Source organism: Hylobates moloch, unplaced genomic scaffold, assembly GCF_009828535.3.
Source record: "Hylobates moloch isolate HMO894 unplaced genomic scaffold, HMol_V3 SCAFFOLD_1, whole genome shotgun sequence".
Classification (NCBI taxonomy): domain Eukaryota; kingdom Metazoa; phylum Chordata; class Mammalia; order Primates; family Hylobatidae; genus Hylobates; species Hylobates moloch.
The window spans coordinates 137886672-137912489 of NW_026652276.1; the positions used below are offsets into that span (position 1 = coordinate 137886672).

The 25818-nt window shown below is 48.8% G+C and overlaps 1 protein-coding gene and 1 pseudogene across 4 annotated transcripts in view; one reads left to right on the top strand and one right to left on the bottom strand.

Annotated features, from left to right (window-relative positions):
• Positions 1 to 827: 827 nt before the first annotated feature.
• LOC116812591 (small integral membrane protein 14-like) lies at positions 828 to 2690 on the top strand (annotated as a pseudogene).
• A 7302-nt stretch (positions 2691 to 9992) lies between these two features.
• Positions 9993 to 25818, bottom strand: part of ADCYAP1R1 (ADCYAP receptor type I) — a 58842-nt gene continuing 43016 nt past the window's right edge. The window contains exons 14-17 of one of the 4 annotated variants that reach the window (XM_032758390.1): positions 21226 to 21306; positions 18091 to 18220; positions 16548 to 16589; positions 9993 to 14949 (exon numbers count right to left, since the gene is read on the bottom strand). In XM_032758390.1, coding sequence (XP_032614281.1) covers positions 14761 to 14949; positions 16548 to 16589; positions 18091 to 18220; positions 21226 to 21306 — 442 coding nt within the window. In that variant the 3' untranslated portion in view covers positions 9993 to 14760. Of the gene's footprint in view, positions 14950 to 16547; positions 16590 to 18090; positions 18221 to 21225; positions 21310 to 25673; positions 25758 to 25818 lie in introns of all 4 variants that reach the window. The other 3 variants (XM_032758389.2, XM_058445927.1, XM_032758391.1) reach the window with 3 other exon arrangements.

A 25818-nucleotide genomic window follows, 5' to 3' on the forward strand; every position in this document is an offset into this window, starting at 1 on the left:
ATTGGGCTTTCATGGGAGAACTCTCCACGGCTTCTACCAACCCTGGGGCCTGTCCCAGTGGATCCTAGGGGCAAAAGAAGACTCCCAACTGAGCCACCCAGCTCCGAGCCAGCTGCCAGCTCTTCCCCACGCAGTCATTTCTGCTGCCTGGTTCTCAGCTCTGAAGCCATGGGGCAGGCTGGGATGAGGTCTGGGCTTTGGTGAGAGTGGCCTCCTGGTTCCTGAAGGTGTGGAGCCTGCCCCTAACTGCGAAGATAAATGAGGACTGCAAAAGGACCAACCAGCTCCCCGTCTCACCACTGTCAGATGACTTCTAGGTCTAGAAGCCCTGGGGAGCCAGAATGAATCCCAGACCCTCCTGGGGAAAGCTACTCTGGTTTTTATAACATTGCCCTGTGGGCCAGACCCAAACTCAGGCCTGATGTTGCCAAGAGGCTCAGTGCAGCCTGGGTCTCACACAGGCTACAGGGCATGCAGACCTCTCCTCCAAGCTGAGTGTCAGGTTCCAAACAGGGATGGGGCTCTAGACAGTCCTGGGGGTGCCCAGTCAAAGCCAAGGATGGAGACCCTCAAGCCTTCCCCTCTAAAGCCTGGGGCAAGAGATGACCCAGCCACCTTCCTGTCAGCCAGCTGCTGGTTTCCATTCCACTCCTCATAGACCATTAGCAGCATTTGATCCAGATGACTCTCCTCTCCTTCTGGAAACCCTTTCTTGGCTTCCCTGTCACTACACTCCCCGGGCTTTCCTCCTACATCCACACTCTGGATTTCTGTTGTCAACTGGCATCGTTGAAATAGATCCTGGTAAAGAATTTTCCAGAACTAAAGACTTGAATTAACAGACTGGCAAAAGCATAACATGTGCCAAGCAGGGTAAAAATGAAACTGTACATCAATAATAAAGATCAAGCTTAAAGGCAACCAAAGAATGCAAAAAGTGTCAGGCTATTTTTATCTTCAAAAACAATAAATGTCAGTAGCAATCACAGTGTAAAAGTGCTGAAAGAAAATAACTGCCCAACTAAAATACATAGCCACTTTCTGAACGCAATCTTATAAAGACTGAGTGCTCTCCCCTACACAGAACTACTTCAAAAGATTAACTTCAACAAGAAGGAAAGATTGGAAATCAAATATTTTAAGCAAAGAAGTATACTGATAGAGCTCAATAAGCTCAAACTACAAACAATAGTAGTAACTATATTTAGGATTTTAAATAAGGTATGTCTAAAAGAGTAGACAACAATAACAGATTCTGGAAATGTAAATCTTGGAGAAAGTTACACATGCTTAAGTATGTATCTTGTTTTGGAGAAGGAAAGAAGGATGATCAACTTTAAAGTTTTATGGAAAAACATAAAATTAGGTATTTTGTTAAAATTGTAAATGTAAACAACACAATTAGACTAGAATGGATATTTGCCATATCAGTAAAAGAAAGGGAAGGGAAATAAGATAATGCAATGGAAGGCAAAAAAAAAAAAAAAAAAGAGAGAGAGAGCAGGTGAGCAGGTAGGGGGTGAAACAAAGGCATGGCGTATAGACTATAAGGTAATGAAATAAGCTCAAAATGTCCTCAGTCGCAGTGAATAACCATAGACTAATTATGCCCATCTAAACACAGGCTATCAGTTTGGATTAAAATAAATTTTTCAGCAATATGTTACATAGAAAAGATATATCTAAAATATAAAAAAGACAGCCCCTTCCACTCTATGAGGACACAGTGAGAAGGCACCATCTATAAACCAGACAGCGAGTCCTCTTCAGACACCAGATCTGCCAATTCCCTGATCTTGGACTTCCCAGCCTCCAGATGTATTTAAACAGTCAAGTAAAATCAAGCTGGGTAATCATGGCAGAAAGTGGGCTTGATCCTTATGAACATGTTTGTTCTCATGAATATGCGATGAGAAGGCTGACCAGTCTGTTGTGGCAGCCCCAACTCTGCTACACAGAGACAGATGCCTGCAAGAATGACCAGGACCCTGTGATGATAATGGCATCAGCGCTACTATGATCTTGATGGCCTGACTGGTGACTGCAGTGATCTTGTTCCTCCTGAGACCTCCTAATCGAAGAGGATCTGACGTACCTGAAAAGCCAACCAGTCCTCATAATGAACAAGATCCACTTGCTCCTCCTGTGGCTAATTTTGAGATACGGGAAGTGAAAGTGGTTAACACCTTGCAGGACCAAACGAACAACAATGACCAGAGTACTCTTAATTCTATGAGAGCTGTTTTTCCTTTTGCATTTGCAATATGGGATGGGATGGTTTCTATGAGCTTCTAGAAATTTCACTCGCAAGCTTATTTTTACTTCCTGTATTCCTATAATTTCTAGTTACAGTATATTTGAGTAAATGATTGCATTTTTAAAAGTTACATGGGGTTGGTTGTCCTAAATTTAAGTATGCCACTCATTCTGCTTGTAACTGTGATCATAATTTTTGTGATGATTTCTGGCCTGATTGAAGGAAATTTGACCACTCTGCATTTAAATATGTTAAATATTTTAAATATTTTAAATAGTTTTGATAGCTTTTTAAATTCCTTTTTTATAAGGTATTTATAAAGTTATTTGGGGTTGTCTGGGATTGTATGAAAGAAAATTAGAATCATACTGTATTTATATTTACTTTGGTAGGTGATTTGTGGGTGGCAGTTTTCTCTAGTTCTTGGGACTATGGCAGTTCTTGGAATATTTTACAAATTGCAGCTGAAACCTGTATCATCCATTACAACTGGCTTATGTGGCTAGAGTAGAAGAAGAGAAGAAGCGAAATGGTTGTTTACTTTTTCCTACCCCCATTAAAAATGTCTAATATTAAGAAAACTTTAAATAAACATGATTGATCGGTATGGTAGGTGATTCACAGTCCATTATCTGACTTCGTAATGTAGCCTTATACAGTTCATGAACGGAGGAAAGCATTCATTCTTTCTGTCTTTGCTCAGTATAATCTGTATAGTAGTAATTTAAGCTATGATTTATGTTTAAAATAAGTCCCTCTTGGGAAACTTCTTTCCTGTGCTATTTCCCTGTTAATATGAAACTGTCTGAAAGCTATATTAGGGCCTGTTAGGTTACTAACATTTGAATGCTTATTTACTTATTTACTATATAATTTTATTTTAAAAAGCTTTTGAGGCTTTTATTATCCTTATAATGACTTATTAAAATTTTAATGAATTATTAGTTTATTTCAAGGAAAATGAGAAGCAGTCAAGGATCTTCTCCCCTCTTATCTCACTCCTGTTTTATTGGTAATGGGATGAGTCGAAATGAGAAGGAACATTAATATAATTTTTAAATGTATACAAAAGTAAAAGTTGCATTGTTTTGCTCAGTTTGAAACAAACTGAATACAAATAGCATTTTAAAAGTCGAATTACAAATAGCATTTTGAATACAAATAGCATTTTAAAAGCATGACCTATATGGTTGTGGATATTTTTTCTATCAAGTGGTTGCAGATGATTTATGGGGACTAGAAGATATTTTGATATCAATGTAAGGAATTTTTCCTCTGGCAGTCTAGCTTTTTACTTTATAAATCTGAGAAATTACTTGTATAAACTGAATAAACTTCTGTATGTCATTGTACAGTTAAAAAACATAGAGGGGCAAAAAAATTGCAAGTGAATGGGTAGAAACAGGTAACATCGTGTGTACATTAACCAGAAATTTGTTGCAACTATATTACTATCACACAAAATAGAATTTAAGGCAAAAAGATAAGCATTAATAGAAACACAGTGAGGCATCCCTTAGTAGTAAAAATGAAATGCTATCTGCCTCTCCTTCCTTCTTCTCCGAGAATTGTTGAAAATTTCACACCCTTGGATCCAGCTCTTTCAATTCTAAGTCTAGAGAAACTCCTGCACATGGAAATAACGAGATCTTCATAAGACATTATTTGGAAGAACTTCAAAATGGAAAGTACATATGTTTCCACAGGGAGGACAATGACTATGCCTGGCATGTTTCTCTGATGTAATATTACACAATTAAAAGGGAATCATCTAGATCTAAATGTACAAGTATGAATAAATAAGTAGCACATAGAATTACTTAGAAAACAAAGGCAGAATGATAGACCTAGTGTTATGCCATTGATGGAATTTAAAAGCACACAGTCACACAGGCTAAATAATGTTGATGGATATTTAGTATAAGTACAAAAACATAAATGGTATGGATACATACTAAGTTCTTCTTAGTGGCTGCCTCTGGAAAGGGAGAGGGAGGGAAATCAAACTGAGAAATACCACAATGCAGACCAAATTCTATCTGTCATGTGTTCCCTCATAAAAAAATTAAAATATCTGAATTAAGCATAATAGCATATTGTTAGTTCTGGGGTGGACACAGAATTTGTTGTATTGGTCTCTGTACTTTAGTGCGTTTATTTTTAAAATTCATGATAAAAGGATGCCTTTTCTATATCTTGCCCATTCAAATAACCCTCCTACCCATCAGTCCCTAGGAAAGTCCATGAGTAGATCAGCCTTCAGGTGAGGCCTGATCAAGTGGTTCTGATGATAATGCCAAGGACTCCATTTCCTTTTGTTATTCCCCTCTGCCTCCCCTGTTGTCTGATTCATCTTGAAGATCCCTACCATGTTCTCTGAACAGCTCCAGTTGTTTCCCTTACAATTGCAAATGACTGTGGCACGTGCAAGCCTCACATTCTCATGTCATGCTTTCCAGGGGACAAGCGGGTGTCTCGCCAAAAAGCTTCCTCACAAAAAAAGAGGAATCCCTCTTTCCCAGAAACCCTAGAAATAGGCTCCTCACATGGCCTATGTGTCCCTGGGCCAGTCATTATAGCCAGAGGAATGAGTGATAAGGGCCATGTGGCCTGGCTTGTTTATCTGGACCCACCCCAGAGGCTAGGAGGGTAGGCACCCAAACCTTGTGTTTGATCATGAGGTGGGCAGTTTCCATAAAACAAAATCAGGGAATTATTGGACGGAGCTGAGGGCAACGGAGGCTGAAGCAGCAATTACAAATATTAACCCACAGATCCCTTAATACCTTAATTATACCTTATCACACACCATGCCTGGTTGATTTATTTTAGTCTTCTCCACTTGACTGTGAGTAAAAAATGTTTCTGGTTCATTCTGGATGCCAAACTGTGCCCTCCGTGCCTCTACCACATAGTTAGTTTCCAGTAAGAGATTCTTGAATGGAGGGGTAACAGCTATCCATCTAAAGAGTGACCTGAATGCTCCAGAGAGCACATGATATCATTTGAAAACAGGGACCTCAGAAATCTCTGGTTCTCTGCATTACAGGCTTAAGTCTTGTAAAACTGAAAAATATCTTCCTGTGATGACAGATAAATGTGGGTCATATACAGCACTTTCCAAGCCCCTCTCTCTCACTTGGATCTCAGAAGTGTGTTCACAAGATCTTATGTTTTTGGAAAATTTGGAAAAGTAAATTATTTGCCCCAAATTGGATAAGCCTGCACGCATCTCTCCACCCTAGCATCTCCTCTACCACACCTTCTTATATGTAGGGTAGCACTCAACTGCCAGGAACACTTTGGGGTTAGAGAGACACTCAGTCTGGTTCAGTGGGTTTCACATGAGTGTGTGCCATTGCTTCATTATACAGTGATATTATACTGTCCTTCCAGGAATACTCCTGTTGTTCACTCAGCATTATGTACAAAGGCAGAGAGAGGGCTAGAGATCATATCATATCATCATATTAAAATGTCCTATAGTGCCTGGCAGTGTGCACAGTGCTGCAGAAACAAAGTTGGATGTGTATGGAGCCAGGTGCTAGTCTGTGAAAAAAATTTCCAGTCATCCTATGTGTAACATTGTAATTGGAGGATTCTGTTTTCATTGGTGCTGAATCCAAATGTTCAATAATAAAACACACATTTTGATTAACTATGTGACTAAATTATATTCAAATTTTATGAATAGAAAATGATATAAATGTTATCAGTTAATAAAGAGATGATCAAAGAGTATGCAACCAAAACAAGTAGGCAAAAAGCATCAGAGAATAATTAATACAAAGATGATGTTGTTTTTCTGGATTTCATAATGTTTATGATAGTTGTCAACTTTTCTTATTCAAAAAAACCCTTATTTTTATAACTAATTTTAATTAAAAAATTTTCATTTTGTGTGAAAGAGGACTCCCCAAATTATATGAGTTTCCAACTTCATAAAATCTAAATCTGCCTTTGTTCATATCAGATAAAAATAGGCCACACAGACTGCCAAGTAGGTACAGTCTTGGAACTGTCTGTGGTGCTGGACCCAAGGTTCACTTGGCTCTCTCCATGGTACTTACTGCCCAAGCCAAAGCTGCTCCTGGTGGTGAATAGTTGGGTTTATTAATGGAAGTCAGGCTTAATGTCATAGGAATGGATGCTTTTATCTGTGGAAAAAGTGTCTCAATAGGGTTAAGGAGAACACTACAGATGATTCTCAAGTATTGGGGACACCCAAAAGATAAGGACACCAAGAGTATCAGCTCAAGAACTCACCCCAAACCATGCCTGAGTTTACATCAGGGGCAGAGGGGAGGAGGGACCTGGGGTGAGGGAGAAGAACCTAGGATACAATACACTGCAGGTGAGGGCCTTCTGAAAGGGGAAGGGAGAAGAGGGTGACTGAGAGGGGTGGTCCTGAGAGGGCCCTGAGGGTCAGAACAAAGGCCCTGCCCACTGCGTTGGTGGAAGATTTGCTGACTGAAGCTGAGATATGACTGCAAAGTCCCCATTCAGCTGAAAGCCTGTATGAATTGGAATGGAAGCATGTGATGTCTTTGTAAAGGTCTGCCATCTGCTAAGGACTGCCTCTCTGGCCTAGAAAGAGCATATAAGAGCTCTTCATGACTGGGTTTCACCCACAGAATTTACAACTTTGCATCCAGGACAGTGGCAGAGGGAATTTCCATGTTCACACCAGAATAACTACTGCAACGGGCTATCCACAAGGGCACAGTAATAACAACATTGGGAGGCTCAGAGCATCTACATGAGTTCATTTGAGGGCAACTAACAGTAAGAAATTACAAGACCTTCATCCCTCCCAACACTCCCATCACTACTCTGAGGATCCCCCAAATTGAAAAGAGACTACTTAATGTATAAAGCACCAGGGCACAGAATCCACTCAGGAACTGCATCCATGAGACAGAGCCTACCAGAAATGGTGCAGACATGCTCTCACCCCTTGAAACTAGACTAGTTTCAATGTGTGGGAAGACACAGCTCCTCACTTCTGATCAGGGGGCTTTATGGTCCAGGCTAGAGACTGTATTCCTGAGTTTGTTCCCAATATAGTAAAATAGGACATAGAGCCATATGACTCTGGTTTTCCACAGGTGTTGAATGAACCCAACTCACCACTAAGGACTGCCCAAAGATTTTTATGACACAAACTACTTTTTGCCAGTCAATATCCCTTCTTTCCTTCCAATGTGATTAAGGTTGACTGCATTGCCTGCCTTGCAGTGAGGTGTGGCCATGTGGCTACACACAGGATAATGAGATGTAAGCAGACATAGGCCTCTTAAAAGAAGATGACTGAAGAAGGGGAAGAGTTATTTTGCCTTCTCCCATTTGCTTCTAAGTCCAGTGACATCCAGAGCTCCAGGGGCCCTGGAGCTTAGGGTGCCCTCGATACTAGAACTCACCTGCTAAAGATAGAGGAGCAAAAAGATAGAAGCTTGAGTCCTCAGAGAGACTACAAAGCCACAACACCTGTTCTGGACTGTCTACCTCTGGACTTCATATGAGAGAAGTAAACTTCTGTCTGCTTTAAGCCACTTGTTATTGGAGTTTTTGCTGTCACATCCCACTGAACTTGATACTAGTTGTTTCGGAGATGGTCTAATACTTACGCTGATTGAGACTGAATGGACATCTTCCGGCTGATTTCCTCTTGGAACATTTTGCTTTGTGTTCTAAGACACTGGCCTGAGAGGAAAAGGAAATTAAAGCTCCTGTTGTGAATGTCTATGCTTGTTCTCTGCCTCCTGGGAAGGTAATCATTGCCCAGGCCCATGGTTTACAAACAGGGACTATGTTGCCCTTCCTGTGTCCTCAGTTAGAACCTGTAGAACAGTGGATCTCAAAGTGCTGTCTCAAGACCAGCATAACAGCCACAGCTGAGAACTTTTTACAAATGCAAATGGTCCAGCCCTACCTCAGACCTGCTGAATCAGAAATTCTGGGGGTGGGTCCCACAATTTGTGTTTTAACAGCCCCTCAGGTGACTCTGATGCAGGATAATGTCTAAGAACGCCTGGGTTCCCAAGAGGAATTATACGCAGTACCAGTAAAACAGACAGCATCATCAGGAACAGCCAAGATTCAAGGCATTTTTAAAGGGTCTTGGGAGAAATGAGGGCTTAGTCTATCAATGTTGGGAAGTGGACATAGGAAACAGAATTTAATAAATGCTCACATGGACTCAGGAGTTTGATGATCTTCACTGTTGCCAAGAAATTCAAGCTTAATGTGAAATTCAAGCCTTTCAACTAAATTTTGGCTCTTACCTTTGCTTTTTGGACGTGACCTCTTTCAAAGAATGAAACATACGGAAGCTCAATTCATTATGGTCACATCAGTGAAAGTAATATTTTTCTAAACACTAGGGAACTCTTCCTTAAGATCAGCCAGCAGAGGCTGACACACAAGGAGACTAATTTTCAGCCTTGAGCATAGGTTCCATTTGGGAAGCAACTCAAAATATCTGCTAAGTGGGTCATATAACATAGCCTGGTCTTCTCCTTTAGGACTAAAAGAAGAGGTGGGTCTGGAGAAAGAGGAGCAGGCACAGCCTCTGAAAGCAGAACTAACCAGTGTCCCAGCTTGGGAACACCCCCATGAACACCTGGGGGCATCTGGTGAGTGATCCACACAGCCCTAGCTGATTGCAGGGCTCACAGACTATTAGGCTAAAATTCACCTTTTCATTGACTTGACTTCTTCAGAGTGGCCCACCTGATTGCTGGAGGAAGCTGGCCCTGCATTTGCTGTAAACCTCAGGCCTGTTGTAGTGGGCATTTATTATTCCCAGGAGTTTATTGTTATGTTTAGAAAATCTTCAGGCTTGTGACCCTGACCTCAAGGTAGAATCCAGAAAAGTCCAATTTCCAGTCTTCCTTGTAGCGAGGACACAGCCAATCCAATGGTGTTGAAACTTTGATTCGGAAGTGGGCAACTTGAGGAAGGGGGCTGAAAGTGGAATCTCATTTGATGGTGAGAACAGCAGCAAAGCTCTCTGCTTTCAGAGGTGGAAATAATTGCAAAGTCATGTCCCTGGCATGGAAGAGACATCACTGGGGTGGCAGCAGCAACAGTGGCAGCAGTTTCATCATCAGTCATGCAGCATGATATGGCTTCAGATACCTTTTCTAGTTTCTCCAGCCTTACAAGAATTCTGTGACCAGCTCAACATCTTTTTCATAAACTCATTTTCTGACCTAGCAAAAATTATCTTCTTTTGCTAGCAACGAACATTATGACCAATATGAAAATGGACACTGGGATTGTGACAATCAACAGAACCTCCAGGAAATGAGGGTTACCTTGAATTGGTTATCTGGTCTGGCTGGGACTGATGGTTTGGAATATCCAGAAGTATTAGGGGATGGGATCCTGGAAGCCAAGGATATACCTGTAGTTACCCGGGATGAAATGCTCTCTGCAGTCAATGTTTTGGGATATCTGGTAGGTACTCCCAAGGTACAATAGGAAGGTCATGATTCCACTCAGTTTCCATGATCCCTGGAGATCCTTTAAGGCCAAGACTTCTAATTTACTTTTTGAGTTCCATCCTAGGCTCACTCAGGCCCTCTCTCGTATTTCTGCTTTGGAATCTTAAAGGCCACTGGGCCTTGTATACACTGGATTACTCTGGGATGATCAAGTTTTGGGGGTAGTCCTCTCCCCTTCCCCCTCCTCTCCTCCCTTCCCTCCACTTATGCCAAGTTACAGCCACCAGGAAAAATGGCAAAACATTTATTGAGTCATCTACAGCAGTCTGACATCCTTAAAATCCTGGACAAGATTGTGAGCACAGCATTAATGGCAGGAGCGGTAGCAGTAAGGTCTGTGGGGCTTATCTTTACTGTGGGAGATGAAACCCAGGCTGGTCCAGCTCCCACGAGTGAGGCAGGAACCATGTCTGAGATGCCAGGGGCTGCACCACTCCAGCCCTGACAGAGGCAAAGCTACAGAAGACAGACATCAGACAAGACACACATAGCCAAGTGCAGAAACATCCCAAGACTGTGAGTTCAGGAAAAGAAGGAATGGGCACACCAAAATGTCCCAGATCCTTGAAGTTGACTCCCAGGGGCATGGCTGCTATCACCCATATGGAAGTATCCTCACTCTGATCCCCACAGAAAACTGAATCAGCTGATGCAGGTAAAGCTAGAATTCTGTGTCCATCTGAGCCCTCTGGCCTCCCCTTACTCCTGATGCTGGTGGTTTTACAAATGAGGCAAAGGTTAACTTAGGAGGGCTCAAAGCAGTAGATAAACAGCAAGGAGTCCCTTCCAGCAGTCTTCATCCCAATAACAAGCCCACACCTGTGTAGTTTCCAAAATCTTTTCACAAACAAGCCATCTCATTTCAACCTTATCCTTGGCCTGTGGGACTAACAATGCCAATGAAATCCTCCCCATTACCCAGATTAGGAGGCCGCGGCCCAAAGAAGGTAAGCCCTGGATCCCAGAACAGGTGGCTAAGCCCAGGTTAAAAAGTAGGTCTCCCCACACCACGTTGACTCCATTGCTTCTCCTGCAATAGAGTCCTGGACAACCTTCGGTCACCAGAGCCCCACTCCTGTGCAAGGTTACATGCGTACTGCATGGATGCTTTGAGTGTCACATTCTGCTCATTTGCAGGGCTGTGCATAAATTGGTGAGCCATTTACTCATTCAGATGTATAAAACATACTGGATCCCACCATGGTCGCAGGCACCATGCTAGGCCCGCGTGTATTTTCTCATCAGCCCAATGGGGAGGTTTGACCTATAGATCTCCAAGTTTCTTCCCAGCTTTAGTATTTTGTTAGCCTCCTCAAAGACATATGGGGAATGAGTCAAGGTCAAACAAGCCAGGAGCAAAGTTTGGGAAAGCCCAAGTCCTTGCTCCTTGCTCAGGGCTCTTCTAGCTGACTTCCATAGTCCATGGGCTCAAGGACGGCTTTTATGACAAAGTATTAATACTTTATGATAATACTAAATGATAAAGTATTAATACTTGCTGGCTTCACTTTGAAGTGGCCATGAAGAGGGCAAGGGTACTACTCAAAAAAAAAAAAGAGAGAGAGAGAGTCCCTTTGAGCTTTCCCTTCCACGAAGAGTGAGGGTCAGATGAGAGAGGTGAGTGGGCATCCTTGGCAGGGAATATAGACGCAGGTGTCTCTCAAGCCTCGGGCTTGGCTCTAGCTCCCTGTCCTTGTTCCACAAAGAACCCAGCTTGGAGGGAGTGGGGTTAGAGAGGAGTCACTGTAGGCCACTGGATGTGTCAAGCAGGGTGACAGAGCTACACACTGGGATAGAGAATGTGGCTTGGACTTAAGTGGGGAGTCATGAAGTCTGCAGTGCTAGGGACCACCACAGAGCCACTGAACCACAGAGCCACCCACATCCCATACTTGGGGCCCCCTCTCTGGCTCCCTGACAGCCTCAGCATCCTTGACTTGGAATCCCATTTCCCCCAGGATGACAGTCTCTCCCTGACACTGCCTCCCTGCTCCCTGGCTGGACAGTCGTGACGGGGAAAGAGCAATTTCTTCATCCCAAGGAGAATTCAGCCTCCCATAGGTGAGTTTCGTCCTTTAGGATTACACAGAACGAGAAACCCCTTCCCAGGAATGATCATCAACAGGAGTGGAGTCTGACAAGCCTGCTCCTCCCCAGCCCCACTTTTCCCAAGCCTCTCAAGCTGTCCTCACATGACAGGATTTCTTATCCTTTCCTGGCCCAGGCAAATACCACAGTCCTGGGGCCCATTCCAAGTAGATGGCTGGTGTTTAGACAGAGTTCCAGAGATGCATTGGGCTATATACAAATCATCTAGTCTTATTGCCCATTTTACAGATTTGAAAACAGAGGGTCAGAGAGGGAAGGGTTTTACACAGACCTTATGCTGTCCCCCTACTGCCTGTGACCCTGAAGGCCAGAACCTCCTGGAACATTGAGAATACATCAGGTACATCTGCTCACAAGACTGGCAAAAACTCATTCAGACAGAAAAAACAACCAACTAACCAATAGGAACCCGGCACCTCTATGAGGACGCAGGGCCAGGCTCAGGAAGCAGCACAGTGCATGGGGTTCAGGGTTGATTTTGTTTTTACTGTTTTGTGATGATGTCTCTATAATGCCAAAGTTTCTTCTTCCACAATGAAACAGAACTGCTGTTGGGAATGATGATGAATGAATGGGGTCCATCCCCAGGGGACTGCTCCTTGGATCTGGAGCTGGCCGCTGGAGGTGGCACCCCACCCCAGCAAGGTATATATGACATCATGCCCAAGGCACCTGTTCAAATGTCCATGACCTAATCCTTCTTTCCAGGCCACCAGCTTCCACTGTGGTGTCCAAATGGAAGGGACAGAAGGTCCATTTCCAAGAAAGGGAAAATAAACAGCATCCTGTCCATCCCTCTACACACACACCCACATATATTCATCAAAACCTGATATGAGGCACAATGATGCATGCGCTTTTACCTGCCTTGACTTTGAACTGGAAAAATCACTTAAGTGCAGGGCCTAGAGAAGCATTGGAAGTTGCCTTATCTCACAAATGGGAAAACTGGAGCCCAGAACAGGGAGCATCATGTCCACAGTCACAGCAGTCTGAATCCAAATGGGATACAGTCTAGTTCCCTGAACCCCAGGCCATGGCTCCTTCCAAGCAGCCCAGACCCCCTAGCAGTGCCCAAAATGCAAGATGGTCACAGGACCCTTGCTTCAGTAATACACACCAGTGCAGGTGGAGGGGATCATGAGGTCAGGTGCAGGGTAGAAGGGCCACTGCACACTCCATGATCAATCTGAGTCACCAAGCATGCCCGGGAAAGGGCAGGTAGCTCCTTTCTTCCTCTGCCTTTGCCAAAGACCCAGGGACTTACTTGACTGGCCAAGGACACAGAGCTCCTCTCTAAATTACAGCAACAAGAGCCTTTTCCAGCCACCCCGAAAGCCTCTCCAGAAACATTTTCCCAAGTCCCCCAGACCCCTTCCTCTTTATAAAATGAAGTAACATCCTCCTCCACCCAAAGTCCCCAAGCATTCCAGAGCATCATCATGAAACAAGTCTGCAAACAGAACTTGGACAGGAGTAACACCAAATGCTGACATGGAATAAGCTAGGCCACACACGGACCACGTACTCTAGCACTTTCCTCTACCTTCCCAGCTGGTCACTGCCCTACTTTACATCCTCAGACTGAGGGTGTGCAGCCTGCAGCTGGGGAGCCAGGGCGGGTGGTAGGGAGCAGCTGCCGCATCAGCAGCAGCCTCTGCTAATGGGCATGGTGGGTGTGGCTTCTCCTCCCGACACCCCAGCAGCCCATGGTGAGTCAAGGTCAAGGGCATATAAGGGACATCTTTGCAGAGGTCTCAGAGAGATTTCAATAGTTGAGTCCAGGCCCGAAGAGCTGGTGTCTGGGGCTCCTCATCATCTATGGGGGTGGGGGTCGGGGAGCCCTGGGCCCCAGACTCGGGTGCAGGTGCTTCAGGATTCGCCGACATCAGAGGCAGGTGGCTGGTACATCCTAGTCATGGCTTTGACTTAGGGGAAATGGGGAGGTGAGGGCTTAAGGGCTCTCTGTGGTGTGCATGGTTGGAGACAGCTTCTGGAAGGCATCCATGAGGGTGGAAGAGGTGGAAGGGAGGTGACCAGAAGAACCCTGTCCATCTTGAGCTGGGGGTAAAACAATGGAGATGGCGAAGGTTTTCTTCCATGGGTCTCCCAAACTCCATCTCCTTCCCAATCACAGCCACATTTCTGGCTCTCAGCTCCTTTTGGATCAAATGAAAAGCACCAGAACCTTCCCTGACCTGCAGACTCCCCACCCAAACTGAAGTCTCTGATGAGAAGAGCCTGGGAGCTGTCCCACTGCCCTGGGACCCAGGAGCTGAGCACCCGGACACCAAGATGCCGGGCGAGTGCCAGGAGGCCTGCACCAAGGGGTGTTCTGGCCACCCGAGCTGGCCCTCTGCTAGGCTTCAGGGACTTGGGCTCAGGACTGAGAAGAGCCCCAGGGTGGCATGCACACTTGAGGTGGCATGCATCACACCCAAAATCAGATGATGGGGCGCTGTTGGGGCAGGTACCACCCCAGCTCCCACAGGCAAGGTCTCTTCAGCCTTAGCTCACAAGGCCTCACAGCTGGGGTCAGGCCATCACTGAGGCTGACCAAGACACAGTGGGGTGGAGCTGAGACCTGACTGGAAGTGAGCAGGGACACTGGGGCAAAGAGGGAAGGGATGGGACAACTTTTCCAAATTTGAGGAGTATTTACATGTCTGGGGTCAGGGCCCAGGGGACCACAGTGGGTGGGACCAGTACCAAAACAAGGAGAGGACAATCCCAGTCTGTGCCCTGCCTCCTTCTCCCCACTCAGGAGCCAAGCTTCCAGCCCAGGGCCTGCCCAAGGGGAGGGAAGAGGCGCAAACATGCGTGGGCTGGCACCTGCCTGCAGTCCCAGCCTGTGGATGGAGGAGAGGAGGAGGAGGGGAGCATGGCTCAGGTGGCCAGATTGTCAGCAGGGAGGCCAGACATGCGGATTTGGGAGCTGCTCTTGCTCAGGATGGAGAGCTGGGTGCCCCCGTTCACCCCACTGCTGGCCAGAGACGGGTGTCGGTGCTTGAAGTCCACAGCGAAGTAACGGTTCACCTTCCAGCTTCGCCATTTTCGCTTGATCTCCGCTTGTACCTGCAGGGAGCAAATTGGGCGGTCACTTCCAGATGGACATCCTCTCCAGCCTCCAGGCCCTGTCCTGGCCTGGGGCCCTTCTCAGGCTGGCACTGCCACCCTCAGCACCCTCCCCACTCCCCAGTTGCAGCCTGTGGCCCTCAAGGTCTCCAGTGGGGGCTTTTAGCAGCTATAGGCAGGGACGCCTCTGAGGAGCTGACCTGACCGGAACAGCCCCTTCCCCTGCCACTTTCTGAGCAAGGCCGTCTAACGGCTTCCTGTTGTTTTCAGGCCAGGCAGAGACTAGTCCACCGGGTCCTTCAGGAAATCCTTTAACAAGCAGCCCCACATGGCAGACGGATCAGGAAAGGATCCCCACTCTCGGCTGACCAGTAAGAGTAGACTACACATTAGAATTACCTGGGGGGCTTTAAAAATTCCAGATGCCCAGGCCATACCCAAGAACAACTGTATCAAAAGCTCTGCACAAGACCCAGACATCATATTTTTTAAAGCTTCCCAGTCAGGGTTGAGAACGATTAAATAATGCACCCCTCTGGGAAAACACACACCCACGTAGCTCTTAGCATGGTGAGTGGGGGCCATGCTGAGTCTCAGCCTCCATGTGCCTTCTCAGTCAAGCACCTTTGTGCAGTGCACAGACTGCACAACTGGAAGCAGCGCCTACACCCACCTGCTCCAGTTCCAGCTCCTACTTCCACTGCAAGCTCTGAACAAGCTACATACATACCCACTTCTAAGCTCTCCTGGCCACTACCTGCAGGGCTCTTTCTGCCTCTCTTTGTCTGTCCTAATCTGATCCTTCTGTAGGTTGTCTGGGCGATCACAGAGCCCAATCTCTTTGTTGCTCAGATGCAAAAGAGGGAGGAGCCTGCCAAAGTGATGCAGCTAAGACCCAAGCACTGGTGCAAAGACTCCCGCCTACTCTTAAATCCACCCTAGCCATTCAGTCCCCACTGCTGCCCTGGCACCTCTGTTTTGGGTTATGCTCAAGAGCTTCACCCCAACAGCGTACAGAGGGAGCCCCTGAACCACAGCTCTGGCAATGGAGTATTACTAGAAGGTTCCGGGTCTCTCCCTGGGGTCTCTTCCAAATTCTCACAGTCTCCCTTCTACCAGGGGACAGTTTGGGCCAGGCTGGCTGGCCAGTTAAGGGCAACCCTGAGTGCTGGGCAGCTCCTGGCTCAGCAGCTCTGCCTAGCACAGCCTCATGGCCTGTAGGTCCTACGTACTGTGCCCCACCCTTCCTTATTGTCAATTCCTCCTCACCATGGAGTGTCTTATGGAGAGGACCCTCCCAGGCAGATCTGTGCTCAGCAGAGCCGACGCTTTTACCAGGAGCTTTGCTCTTCGGGTGGGGCCTTAGCTGCACAGCTGGCAAAGTGGGGCAGATTCCAGCACAGGGTGTGGGTATCAGGAGGTCCTGGCACCACACAATGCCAGGAGCTGTGTGACCAGCCCCTCCTCTCAGTGCTGGGAGCCGGCAGAGCCCTCTCTGGGGAGTCAGTCCCATGTGGCCAACAGGTGGTTGGTTCCCCTGTCTGCTCCCCAGAAAGCTCCACTTCCACTGCCAAGAAGCCAGAGGGCCAAGGTCTTACCTCACCATTCAGAAAACAGTAGAGAACAGCCACCACAAAGCCCTGGGAATAGAGAAAATAAGCCTGAGGATGCTAGCGAAGGACTTTCTGAAATGCTGTGTGGGGCATGGAGGGGCTGACTCTAGGAAGCAGAAATATACCATGACCTGGATGGGGACACCTGACCAGGGATCTGGGGTAAGATGGGACAGTTCTACTCTACCAAGATGGGCACACCCATGAGGCCACGTGGCTGGTGGTCAAGTCCTGTCCCACAGATACATTCTAGCTTTGGATCTCACATTCCCTTGGTCAGATCCTTCCCATTCCCAAAGGCCAGCTTTATCCCACTTCCTATAAGAAGCCTTCCCTGAATGCCCTAGAATTTCTCTTAGCTCCTAACCATCCTGCAGGCTTCTGAGGGCAGGACCCCTCCAGGACAGAACAGACCTGTGCCATCCTTGTCCACCATCATCTCCCCAATCTGCCCTCCTTGGGCCAGATACTATCATATACAGCAATGCAGAACACCACGCAGAGCGAGTACTTGGCACAGCATATGCACTTAGCTATTCTCTCTATATTCTTTAAATCTACACCAAAAAAGCAGAAGCATTTTCTTGAATGCTGCAAATTAGTTCCTTGCAATCCCTGTGCCCTGTGCTGTCGCTTGAAGGTGCTGGAAGAATGATAGCTCAAGGACCCCAGAACCGGTCAGCGAGCACAGAGACAAGAGCCCTGGGCTCTCACTCCAAGGCCAGGGCTTTGTCTATGAGCCCATGAGGCCAGTCTCAGGTGCGACCCATGGTCAGTCTCACCAGACTAAGAACCTGGGCCAGGTTAAATGGCCTTGAATTAAAATGGTGGAGGAGGTCAAGTCAGATATGGAGAGTAACTTTCTGACCATCAAGATCAAATCCTAATTCAAACAGCTGGCTTAGGGAGAGGTGCTCTATCCCCAGCCACTCCAGGGAGCTGCCCCTGCCTTCATCCACCCACTGCTGCTCCCGCCTGCTCATTTCCTCCTGGTGATTCACCTAGCCCCTTACTCATTTCCAGTCCATCCAGTCCTTCCTCCAGGCACTAAGGCAGCATTCTGTTCATCCTCTCATCTCCCCACTCACTGATGTCTGTTTGCTCATGCATTTGTGCAGCTCACTGGGCTCTCTGTGGCCTGGCCCTGTGCTGGGGACCTAGACATAGGTAAGACAGAACTCAACGGGTACATGACCTAAAAAGCTGAAGGCAGGATGTGGACACATTGGGCTCTTGAGGACACTCTACCCTCCACCCCAGGCTGCTGGGAGATGCCATCTCAGGTCACCCAGGGTGGGGGCCAGGAGTGGGGGCAGCTGGCTCAGGATACTCAGATGCAGTGATGGGCAGACACCAGTGTGTCTTCTTACAGGAGCCCTAAGTGTAGACAGCAGACAGGACTCCCTCATCACCTCTACTCTAGCACTCACTTCACAGTCTAGATTAAAGAGGCTCCAGCACCACTTGCAGGTGAGCAGCCAGGCCCTGGCTCCCAGTGAGTTCTGCCCTCCCCATGCGCCACACCTACCTGGAAGGAGCCCAGCCCCAGCTCAAACACGAGTCTTTCCCTTTTGCTGACGTTCTCTGGGGAGAAGGCGAATACCGTGTAGTGGATTCCGAATAGTGGGATGAGCAGCAGGGTAGACCGGGCCAGCCGCCTGTCAGGAGAAAGCAAAACATCTGCTCTGGGGACTTCCAGGGCTCGGGGCCAGAGCCACGGAGGGCAGAGAACTCAGCCCCAGTCCCTTATTCTCCCTCCAAGCTGGGGCCCGTGTCCACAGACCCCTCAGCATTCTCTCCCAGTGCAAGTGGCCTGGGCTGCCAGGACTCTCTGGGATATTGTGGGGAGACATCCCCAGTCTCCAGGGCACCCAGTCAGTAGCCTGTAGAACCACTAAAAATGTGCACACAATTTACAGGGACCCCTTGGGTGACGTGCAAAACCCTCTGGAAAAGCAAAGTCAGGGCAAAACACAGGGATCGGACTGAGAAGCTTAAGGGAAATGCAGGGTCCTCAGGCAGAGCAGCTGCTCTCCTGTTCTGGAAGAAAGCTCTTTGTGCCTGAAAGAAGCAACCCTCGATGGGCCACAGAGACAGTTGGCTTTTCAGAGTCTGGGGCTAGACCGGACACTCACCAAGTGATGGGGAGGTGCTGATGACAGGGAGGGAGGAAAGGCTCAGTGAGTGGACCAGAGAGGAAGAAACTCGGGAGGGATTCTAGGAGGAACTTACTGACCCTGGGCATCGGCAATCTCCAACTGGGCAGGGGGAACCTGCTGCTGGGAAACTGAGTCAAAGATGGAAGAGAATGCTCTGAAGTGGGCCAGGCAGGGGAGGAAGGGCCGGAGGACTGCAGTGCTTCCTGAGGCAGCTCTCCTGGAGTTCCCCTGCCTGCCTCTGGCACTAGGCTGACAGCAGGGTGGGGCTCTGTTCTGAAGGCGCAGGGTCACAGAAGCCCACAGCTAGGACACCGGGACCATGTGCACTTGTGGGTCCTGCTCTATAGGGGGCACTCGCAAGCATTCACCCAGAGTGGGCACACTGGCTCCCTGTGGGTCTCCCCAGAGAGTCCAGCTCTGCCCTGCAGATGCGGCCTGCCCCCACGCTGCACCTGGCCCGACTCCTCCAGAGGATCAGCCTCCCCAGCTCCCGGCACAGCTAAGTCCCCCGGGGTGGACAGCAGGCATGAAGCAGTCGTTTGATGTGGGGCAATTACACGATGTGTCCCTCTCTCCCTCATCCAGCCTTTCTGGGAGAGAATGTTCTGTTGAACATGGGAGCTCCAGATCTCTAGAGAAGCTGAACTCTTGGAGTCTGTGTGAGGCCCTTGACTTCCTAGCTTACACTGAGAGAGGAGAAGGAAGGAAGGAGGAGACACAGGGGGAGGAGGAGCAGCCTGAGGAGATCTTCAGGCAGAGGGAGCTCAGCCCGTAAAGGAAGAGGACCATGAGTGTAGGCGTCCACCCCTTCCCACCCTGCTCACAGACAAGGGCCAACAGGATCCGAGCAGTTTCCTGCTGAGCCCAGATGCGATCCTGACCAGTCCATCCTTCCAGCCTTCCTCTTATCTGTCTGTCTCTGACTGTGACTCCCTGAAGGTGGGGGTGGCGCCTCATTTATCTGGGGCAGGGAGCTGCCTGTTCCATGAAGAAATCCATGTGGCACACAGGCCTAGCATGAGAGCCTCAGCATCCTCAAAACTGAATTCTCCCTTGGGCACTCGGGTCTTGTTCATCTCTGGTTATCCATGCCTGGCACCAGAAGGCAACAGGGGGTGCTTGTAGAAGGAATGAAAGTCAGGAATGCAGAGGAAGATGGCCAGAAACACAGGGACATGGATGTCTTGGGGATTCCTCTGTGGCCCTACCTATAGGGGCTACTTTTTAAAAGATGTCTATTGAAGGAGCCCAGGAAAGGAAGCTGACCCTGGAACATGCCTGTGGCCCCTGCCTTCCTCCTCCTGGCATCTGTTTCCATAGGTGGGACCATTTCCAAGTACTTGTCCCTGTAGTCTGAAAAGGGCCCTGGAAACCAAGAAGTCAAATATCTCCAGCTTCCGTGGTGGAATTACATGGGATGGATTCGGAGTATGAGAAACAGTGACCCTTCAGGCCTTTCCCAGCCACAAGGTGGATGCAGTGATGGTAGTGAGGGCATCCCACAGCACAGTTCAAGGGCAACACCTTCCCTCCCCAGCAGCCCCACAGCAGCCCCAGAACAATCAGGGACTTCTGCTGGGGAGCCAGGGCATCCCAGTGGCCACTTTGGCAAATGGGGCAGTAGGGACAGACAAGGGGTCTCTAGAGCCCAGGGTTCTGGGGCTTCTAAGCTAACCGAGGTCTTGCAACAGAAACATATGATGTGAGCCACTACCCATAATGACACGGGGCCTAGGCCTCTGTCCTCCTACCCTGAGGAGCCAGCAATGGGCAGAAGAGTCCTAAAATACCAAGAAGGGCATCAGAGATGCCCAAATTACAGTGGGCTGCCCAGGGGGGCAATGGCACCCTAAGTAAAAGGGATGTCCAAATTGAATAAATCTGATATTCCAGCCAGAGACTCCTTGGGGCAAAGTGCTTAGGATTCTCTGGGTTCAAATCCTCCCTCTGTCAATTAGGGGTCCTTGAGTGAGTTACTTCATCTCTCAGCACTTCAGTTTTCTCATCTGTAAAATGGTGATAATACCAGGACCCAACTCATAGAGTTGTTGTGGGGATTAAGTGAGTTCATGCTGACTCACACACAAAGTGCTATGGACAGTGGAGTGAAGTTCCCGGCCCTGTGTGGGGGAAGCTCTATATGAACTCAGGCTCTAAGACTCTTGGAAATAATTTGGCAGTTGAGAACACTGAACCTCAGAGAAGTTGGGGACCGAGGAAGGCCACACACCAGGCAGCAGCGGCAGAGAACACGGGGGTGCTGCCTCCTCAGGAAGCACCCACAATGGCCGTAGATCCATCCCCACACCCTGCCCACCCACCCCATGACCACGAGGCTGCAGAGAACTCACAAGACACACAGACACCAACATGCAACAGCCGGGAATAGGTTGGGGCTGGGAGGCAGAGGCTGGCTCTCCACTCTCCTCCAGCAGCGGCAGTGGCAGCATGCGTCCCCCACCCCTCCAGGATTCCCGGCCACAGCCTCGGCCACGCACACTTACAGAGTAATGGTGGACAGTTCTGACATCTTGCAAGAGTGCTGCTGAGCCCGCTGTGGCTTGCAGTAGCATTTCTGCACGCAGCTGCTGGGTGTGACAAGATTAGCACTTCTGTCAGCTGGGGGGCACCAGGCAGTGAAGAAACTCAGTTTACAGGGAAGGCAGAAAAGAGGAGGGTATGGAGACAGGGCCAGGGCAGTCATGTGGAGGAGAATGAGGGAGCCAAGGGCCAAGACATGGGCAGCTCTGGACAGAGAAATGCACGCCTATAAGTGGACATGAGTGTGCATGGCCGCACACGCACACATGCACGAACACTCACACTGGGACCACTGATAGGTGGGTGGACTTAGAGGGAAGGTGTGTATTCAGAAGGTGGCCTGGGATAGGTCTCACACGGGGAGCCAGAGGCTGCCTACAGAGTTGGCTCCAAGCTTAGAGCCCCGCCTCATCGAGGTCCCACTCAACAAGATGAGAGCTGGAAACTCACACTGCCGATCTTCTGCACTGCCTAGCACAGGCAACCTGAGCCTCACATCAGGCCAGTTCTGGGCTTGGCTGTGAAGGTCAATTTGGGTGTCCGTCCACTGGTCTTTCCCCTCTACCCTCTCCCTCTCCTCTGGTCCATAGCTTCCTCCCTCTGAGCCCCCCAGCAACTCAGAATCGGCACATACATAGGGGACAGAGGTAAGTCAGATTGAATGAATTGTTAATTCATCCAGACCTAAACTATTCCAATACGATAGCCACTACCCATATGTGGCTATTTGAATTTAAATTAATCAAATTAAAAACCCACATCCTCAGTTGTTCTGGCCACATTTTAAGGGCTCAGCAGCCACGTGGAGCTAGTGGTTATCATATCAGACAGCACAGACATAGGACATTCCCATCACTGCAGGGAGTTCTGGGGGACAGTGTTGGGCTGGACTTCTTCATAAAAGTTCAATGGGCAGGGGCTGAAGACTGAGAAGAGCACCTTTGGGTGCTGCCCCATGGCTTGCAGAAACAAACCACCTCAAGGAGGGGGGTCCAGGCTGCAGTCTCGCTCTACATTCTCCTGGGTGGACCCAGGACTTCTGTCTCCTCAGGGAGGTCTCAGGCTGACTCTCCGTGTCTCCAGCCCACCATGGTCCTGCTTGGACTTGGGCTGACACACGCCATGAACACTTTCCCCTTCTCTGACAGATGTGTCAGAGATAGATGATGAGCTGTATCATCTTCTCAGATTGCAAAAGGTTGCTACTTCACTAACTCTCCTCAGGTACCACATGGCTCTGAGGCTCCCGGTGCTGGTCAATGAATTAATAAATCAGATTGGACCTGATGCAAATGAGGACAGCTACAGAGACCACACCCTTGGCATTCAGGATCTGCCTTGTGTGATTCCAGCTCTTTAAGAGTAAGCCTGAAGGTACCCGACAGGTGGAGTCGTGTCATTTTGCTGAGGCCAGAATTTGTGTCACACATTTCCAAGATGGGGCAAGCCCAGGTCCCCCCCGCATCTGTGCATAATGGGTTTGGGGTTCTCATTCAATAAACAGCACCATTCAAGTCACACCACACTGTGAGGTGGGCACTACAGATCCCCTTTTCCAGAAGAGGAATGCTGAGGTTTAGTTTGATGCTTTGCTACTCAGACTGCGGTCCCCAGACCATCAACACCAACACCACCTGAGAGCTTCTTAGAAATGCAGAATCCCAGGTGCCACCTCAGACCTGTGGTCAGAATCTGCATTTTAACTAGATCCCTGGGGGATCCACATGCATGCCAAAGCTTGAGAAGCACTGTTAGGAGGTATTCATCTATCTGAGAAGTTTCTTCATGATTCCTCAATGAATGTCAAAAGTCTGTTTCACAGTCATACAAAGAGACAGACTCAAATAAGTATGTTTTTCTCAATAATTAAAATAGCTTAACTGGGTATACAGAAATGGTACCTATTCTATTCTTCAAATTTATTATGTACCTTTTCCTAGCTGAAAAGTTGGTTAGTCTCAGGCTGGGAGCAGTGGCTCACGCCTGTAATCCCAGCACTTTGGGAGGTCGAGGCAGGTGGATCGGCTGAGTTCAGGAGTTTGAGACCAGCCTGGGCAACATGGTGAGACCCCGTCTCTACTAAAATACAAAAAATTAGCTGGGCATAGTTGCAGGTGCTTGCAGTCCCAGCTACTTGGGAGGCTGAGGCAGGAGAATCACTTGAACCCAGGAGGCAGAGGTTGCAGTGAGCCAAGATCGCACCACTGCACTTCAGCCTGGGCAGCTGAGCAAGACTCTGTCTCAAAAATAATAATAATAATAATTGGTTATTCTCTCCTACGGCCAGTGACCCCTCAACCTTGGCTTGGGTAAACCACAGAAATCAGGGTCCAGGAGACCCCCCCCAACTTCAGCTGTTGCCTCCTACATGCCAAGCTTAAACCTTCACCCCAAATTCTGAAGTTCTGCTCTGCAGCCCTGCTTTCTTTAGCTTCAAGATTGTTCCTGTCCCTCTTGGACCCTAGATGTTTCCATGGTAAACACAGACTCCTCTGATTTTTTTTAAGGATTTTTTGAAAGTATTCCAAAGACCATTTAGTGACAAGTTTACTGGGAAACCCTGCACCTGGTGAAGTTGTGTGGCTCTGATGGGGGTCGGGGAGGGCAGATCAAGGAGCAGCTTGGGGGAGGACCGGCCCTGGAGGGCTCTTGAAGGAGATGGGTCTAAGGAAAAGGCTTTCCCCAAACCTTCAATGGCTCTGCACAAAAGGACTCAAGGAAAAGAAAAAGAACAAATAGTGCAGGAAAGCCAGAGACGGGGTGGGAGAAAGAAAGACGCCAGAATCTCTGAAAAGTCAGGACAACTGGGGAAAAGGGAAAATAAATTAAGTCAGGAAGAATGGATGAACCTAGACTGGCTGATGCAGTACATTCCGAGTTGGATCCAAAAGAGACTAAAAGCTCAGGCAAGGGTGTTGGGTGGGGCTGTCTGGAGAGCACAGCAGCCTGACTCAGAAAGTGGGAGACCCTATCATAGGTGCAGGGCCCACCCCCACGTCTGCCATTCAGAGAGCCTTGGCCTCTAGGGCTGGCTCCGCCACAGCTTCATTGTGTGTCCACAGGAAAGTCACAGCTATTTCCATGTCTTAGCACTCACATCTGTCAGCCGGGGATCCAGCACACAGTTTCTATGAGGGCCAAACTCCAGAAACGCTTCTGCAGCTGTCGTGTGTAGGGCTGGCTGAGCTACAGCCCTGGGAAACACCCAGAGGAACGCTACACAGAGACACCTGCAGGGAGCCCTTTGCAGGCAGCATCCCTGTCTTCTTCACGTCTGCATTCCTAGGGATCGATGTGGTGCTGGCCACTTGGCAGTCCACAGAATGTGGTGGGCTGAGCTGAACACACTCCCTAGGGTCTCTCCTGATGCTAAGATGCTGTGCACCCCACCCCCAGAGCCCTGCCCAGTCCCCAAAGTACTCCCTACCACATTGGCACCCCAGCTAGCAGCACAGCTCACGGATCCTGGGAACTTCCTGCCCACCACCACCTCCTCCCCAACCACAAGGACGAGCCACTCCTCCACACTCCCGGCCAGTCTGGAGGGGTCCCAGCTTGGAAGTCTGGGCACCCTAGCTCAGGGTTTTGCTCAGCCACTGACTGCTGGGTCATCTTAGGTGGTGCCATTTTCCTTCTCTGGGCCTTAGTTCCTCTGTCTGCAACATGAGGGTAACTATTCCCTGCTGCCAGCCCCTAACATGAACTTTGAGGATCAGGTGCTCCTCAGCAGGGGAGGACGTGCTGTGGAAATGGAAGATGGAGGCTGTGTGAGCTGGAAGGCTCTGGCTGTGGAGGAAGCCCCTAGACTGAAAGCTGCTCGGCTGCACTTCTGCCTGGCCCTGGCACAGCCATCTCCAGAGATGTGTGCATCTTCCCCAAGGAGACCCCATGGGAGTACAAATGGGTTTTCCTTCCTCCACCCAAGCTGCAGCTTCCAATGCTTATCTTCCAGGGAGGAGGCCCCTGGAATGAAGCTGGTTCACTTCAAGGCAGGGGGCTGATGCTCTCCCCGAACAGTTAATGTCTACCCTGGAAGCCTCACCTCTCCCCTTTCTGAACCAGTTACCTGCTCACAGAGGTCAACGCCAGTTAACCCTGACCTACCCAAGGCTTAGTGCCAACCCCAGCTGAGGGCTAAGCCTTAACCCCCCTCATCACCCCTGCCCCAGACCAAGTCGACCCTGAGCACATGCTGAGCCCTGACCCAGCCCCTGATGCCCACTGCCCAAGTCCTGTCCCCAGCCACTCATCCTACCAGGAGCATCAGGTCAGAGACAACAAGTGGCTCAGTGCCACCGTCCCCGTGCAGAGGCCCCAGACCCCAACAGGTGCTTCTGAGGCTGGGCCAGGAACACCATCTTGGTCTATGGAGGACAAACCCTTATCACCTGAGCAGCTGGAACCAACCTACAGGAAAGGGAGTGAATGCTGGTCTGAGGGCACAGGCAGGGGGTCCTCTCGGGCTTTCTTGGGGACTCGCGGGCTTAAATTTGTTCTGGAAATAAGAGGAAAAAACCGGAGAGCTGTTGTGCGCAGATCTGAAGGGGCTTCTCGGC